We start from the raw sequence: 5,279 nt of genomic DNA on the forward strand, positions 1-5,279 counted from the left end.
GCTACTTTAATGCCAAAATCTTGAAGAAAATGCCAGGTAAATTACAACCAATTTTGCTTCCGCCACCGTTCTCAATTCCATAAAATTAACTGCAAAGCAAATACGAAATGGGTTTTCAAATTCCAACAAAAGTTATATGTACCTAATAGGACTGATTTGAAATCAGGCACAATTTACCTAATTATATCTATGTTGACATTGTTAAGTGTGTGTGTGGGTTTTTGCTGCAATTTGTTGTAGTGTAAAATTTGGTCAATTAAAATCTTGGGTGCTTCTAATTATATCTTTTATTATTTATTTATTATATATTACACTGGGATCTCTTTATACATTCTTCTTTTTAATTATGTTACCCATGAAAATAATTTACTCAATCAGTGCTAGACTTGGCAATGATGAGAAAATAACCTCATTTCCACATTCTCTCATTTATAAGAAAATAAAAGTTCCCACAAATCTCAACTCCATGCAAAATTAATTTATGATTAGCAATAAATATTTGAAAATATAACAATATAAATTTATGTATACATATATAACAACTGCTAAAAAATTAAAAATAAATCTTTCTCAATCAAAGCTATGTATCTTATTACTCGTATTAAGTATTAATTTCTAACTTCTCCCAAACTTTAAGCTCTGTGGTCATGATTATACCTGTTGTTTCTCTTTATTTATTATAATTCTATATAATTTTACTAGATTTTAGTAGTGGGCATTGCTAACATATAACAAAAACCTTATGCTTCATTCATTTATTAATTAAAAAAATACAAGATGAAACTGCACACATAAGTCCAGCAATAACACTTATAGCATTTGGGAGCACCAAACTCCGGTTACAGTCCAAGATCAGGAGGTACTCGACATAGCTAGGCGCAACTATGAAAATCTTTTCTTAGAGAAAGTATAAGAATTTTCATTTCATGAAATATAAAGTTTTTATGTGACTTTTAAGGTTACTTTTCCCTCGAAAATATTAAGCAAACCGTTGTCCAACGAACTATTACATGCATCAGTGCTAACAAGATTTCATAATACAGCCTGCTGCAGTATGTCTGAAGATGTAAAAGCAACTGACAAAAAAAATGGCATTTTACATTCGAACAGGCAAAATGAGAATACCGATCATGATGCTCTGGTAGTGTTAGAGTGCCTGCATTCACAAGTACATATGTTTCTCGATCCTTCAACCAAATGTTGAGACCGCCTTATATGCAACTTAATGTTCAGTAATTTGCCAGCAATCTGTAATATTTTTGAACATTCAAAACAAAAACTTGGGAAAATTTGCAGACTGAAATTAGAGAAGATCAAACACAGAATGCTTTGTTTGCAAACGCTTATTCAACTTACCATCCTCCATGTCAGATCCTCCGGTCCAAGAGGTAGTGCAGGACTTGAATACAAGAAATGCCTCGAGTACTGTATATTTGTAAACAACGAATAACAACCAATTAAGCATCTAGAACTAGAAGTTCATGTAGTGTAACAAAGCAAAACTTATTAACAAACCTTAAGAAGATTGTCCTGCATGCTCTTGATCTGCTTAGAACCAATGCTCCTTAAGAAATTCACAAGCCAACCTGGTTGTACAGCGTCAGTTGATGAAACAAACAATGCAATCTGCACAAATGAGCACTCTACTGAATCAATGACTTGTCCTCTGAGAAAAATATAATTGTAAAAACATGAGAGATTTCCAACCCCAAACTTTCACTTTCACTATCACTAGTTAGATTTGAAATAACTTATTTTACCATGGAGCACACAACAACCTCTCTAGGTTGTCTTTGAGTTATAAAAAATGGTGATCAACAGAAAAACCAATCATCACCACACACGTTATGTCAATATTCCAAATGAACTAACAACTGAAATTGCAGAAAACAGAGCAACAATACTCAATTGACAACCTTTTCCCTAAATCATAATAGTAAATGTAAGTGTTTTGACAGAAATTAAAGAAAACAAATAAAACACATATTTACCTTCCGATAATCAAGTATTCCTTCAAACGGGAGCTCCAATTCATCACTAACTATGACAGGGATACAGCCACTCACAATTGCATCAAACAGTCTAGCAGAAGAGGGAGTGTCCCCAGCAGGGCTCAAACAAAAGATTGAACTGCCATTCTTGACAAAACTAAATCAATATGGTAATGCAAAACTTTCAGAAAGATAAATCAAAAAACAATGTTTTTTTTTTACCTGAGCATGCCATGTTGGGCAACTTCTTTACCAGCTATTCCAATGCTTCCCTCTTCAATGACAACACCCTCAGCATCATGTAATACTTGTACAAGCTTACTTCGGATTTTCCCACCCTGGAAAACACAGCAGCTTTTCAATAGACTAATCTCCTAATGAAGAATTCATAGGAGCTACTGATAATTATGAACCACACAACATGAAATGAAAAATGCAGCAAATCAACAAGATCGTACAGCATTTCTTTTAAGCCTTCCTCGAAAGAAGAGTAATGTTTTTCTTCTAGGTTGATTTTCTGATACACACTTTGCATCACAAGCATCAAGATTTGCAACATATGGAAGGATAAGGTCTTTCTCTAGCCAAACCTCCCCTGGTTTATACCTATGAAGTATTTTTTAAAGGCATCCAAAATTAATATTTATTCTAACAAAAAGACTAAATTGATAAAGGAACGGATAGATTTGAACCAGTTCCCAGTGGAGTCCATATCAGGAAGAAGCCAAATAGCCTTTTTCATAAACCTGCGAACTGACTTGAAAGACCAAGGGTGATGAACTGGAAGTATGTGATCCCTTCCCCCAGAGCGTTGCCAGGCAGGTTGGTCAGTTACCCACTTTAAAGCTTCCTGTTAACACAAGCATCATGAAGTAAGATTTTTCCAGCTGTTTAACATCAGTAAGTGTTGACTTCTCAAATATCTCAGTTTCTAAGTACAAATTGTGATAGCGTAGTTGAGTTCATAGCATGAGGCAGCAGGTTGGTCAGTTACCCACTATAAAATTTCTGTTAAAACAAGTAAAGAAACATAAACTTTCACCAACTCTTTAACATCAGCAAGTAAAAATCTCTATGTTAAAACCATGATATCATCAGTTCAGTTTATAGCATGAGAAGGCTTACTTAACCGTTTCTAATTTAGAGAGTACAGTTAGTATAACCTGGAGCCTCTTGAAGCAAAAATGTTCCATTACACATAATTGCTACAGGAAACATTATAGCAGTTAGCCAAACTCTTTTAGACAAGTCTGCCTCTCCACTGGAAAAGTGAAACAGAATGTCTATTATGAATCCACGAGTTTTAAAATTAAGCTGTTAAAAAGTCAATGATAACATCCAAGAATTTATTCTAGACTCTAAAATCTAAACATAACAAGAAAAATAGCATTAAGAATGCTGTATACTTACAAAACATATCCTAACTAAAGAAAACAAAAACATTAAGTAAGACATCAATTAACTCAATCTTCTAACCTTAGATGCTCCACCAAACAACAAATTTTACCAAATGCCATATTATGAAAATCAATCAGACTAAATATAAATAAAACAAGAATCAACAAGCGTTGATTACATTGGCTGCTTCTGCCTGTGAACCTAAAAAAGGAATTAGAGTTATGACAAACAGATTGAGATATTTTTACATTTTACAAATTGTGAAGGATGTGCTACTTAGTGCCTAAACTACACATTGAAATGGAAATGGCATGCACTGTTTCCTATTTGAACATTGGTGACACAATAACCATTCAGACAGAAGGCCACATAAACTAAATGGATGTATATATTGCCTATGTGGTGTTCCTATTTGAACCTTTAGTGATGTAAAAGTAATCTTGAGCAAATTGAGATCTATGCAGACAGAATGCTGATGTAAACCAAATGCATAGAGTTCAACAAAATAACACTAGCACAAGGACTTTTAAAGATTATTATGCACGACTAGTAATCTCTCTAAATTTGCATGATTCACAATCAAAACATGAACATAACACATAATTGCCCAAAAATAAACCTTGGAACCACTCGCACACCCTGTAAAGTGCCTTGCATTGTTGTTTCTCCAACAAGAAGTAGCTAATGGTTGTGAAAAATGGAATATAGAAGAAATCCGCCTCTTCTTGTCGGTGAACCCTAATGACATTTTTCAACAGCCTTTGTGATTCTGGAGCAATCAAATCTGCCCATAGCCAGTAGTCGATAGAATGCTGCACATATACACAATAAATTTTCGTGAAAACAAGAGGGGAAAAAATCCAATTTTTCACATCTATACATAAACATGTTAAATATAGCACTTACAATGCAAAAACCATTAGATATAGTCAGGCACAACATCGAAGTACAAAAATCTCATATTCTGATTGAAATGAAAATTACCTGCTTGATTAAGCGATGAACGGGGCTGCCATTGGAGGTGAGGTTAGCGGTCTCCCGGTATGTGTTCCGGAACAATGAAAGAAGATCGTAGGTAAACTTGGAAGGCATCTCATACACATACACCCTAATCACCGACGAGATCCCAGGCCATAGATCTGAAGACCTGCTCCCTTGCAGCCGCTCCATCTCTCTCGACCAGATCGAATTATCGAGATCCTCCACAGAAGCGACGGAATCAGTGCGATCCGTAGCCTGGCGCCTGGAAGCGAGGAACTTGTCAAGAGATTCAACAAACGAGTAGATTGGGGGAGAGGGATTAGGGTTAGGGTTATGGTCAGTGTTGGGAAGGAGAGGAGGGCATCGAGAAGACGAGGAGGAAAAGGAGATGATGATGACGGCTATGAGGGAGAGGGAGGCGAGAAGGATCACAGATCGGAAGAAGGATGGCGATCGATGGGAACCCGAAAAGAAGCTCTTGCCCACCATTGCTCGAGGTTGCCGCGAGAGCTTGCGAATTGGGAACGATCACCGACACAGAGAGCTTGAATTCGGAATGCGCCTCACAATTGGTGTTCCGATGATTGAATTAGGGTGAGCTGGATTCGATTGGGTATGGGAATGGGGACGTCGATATGAAGAAATAAATTAATAATGTGGTAAAATTCGGGTAAATTTTTTAGTAAGTCACTAAATTTTGGCTCATTTTCACTTTGATCACCGAATTTCAATTTATATCAAATTGGTCACTAAATTTTAATTTCATTTCACTTTGTAGTAAATCAAGATATTTCAACCTCCAAATGAATGATGTGGCTCTTTTTTTGATGACTTGAACATCTCTAATAGAATTAATAATGTGTCAATAGGAGGACTGCCTTAGATTTTTAGAAAGTCATGTAATCAATT

At 35.6% G+C, this 5,279-nt stretch overlaps 1 protein-coding gene across 1 annotated transcript; it reads right to left on the reverse strand.

Moving 5' to 3' along the window:
- Positions 1 to 977: 977 nt before the first annotated feature.
- Positions 978 to 4,986, reverse strand: LOC120265700 (probable arabinosyltransferase ARAD1). The gene is made up of 9 exons (XM_039273648.1): positions 4,374 to 4,986; positions 4,028 to 4,201; positions 2,684 to 2,841; positions 2,450 to 2,597; positions 2,214 to 2,329; positions 1,992 to 2,130; positions 1,516 to 1,626; positions 1,357 to 1,425; positions 978 to 1,248 (listed from the first exon to the last, which is right to left on the reverse strand). The coding sequence occupies exons 1-9, from the start codon at positions 4,857 to 4,859 to the stop codon at positions 1,129 to 1,131; spliced, it is 1,521 nt and encodes a 506-aa protein (XP_039129582.1). The 5' UTR covers positions 4,860 to 4,986; the 3' UTR covers positions 978 to 1,128.
- Positions 4,987 to 5,279: the final 293 nt, after the last annotated feature.

Source organism: Dioscorea cayenensis, chromosome 7 (genome assembly GCF_009730915.1).
Source record: "Dioscorea cayenensis subsp. rotundata cultivar TDr96_F1 chromosome 7, TDr96_F1_v2_PseudoChromosome.rev07_lg8_w22 25.fasta, whole genome shotgun sequence".
Taxonomy (NCBI): Eukaryota; Viridiplantae; Streptophyta; class Magnoliopsida; order Dioscoreales; family Dioscoreaceae; genus Dioscorea; species Dioscorea cayenensis.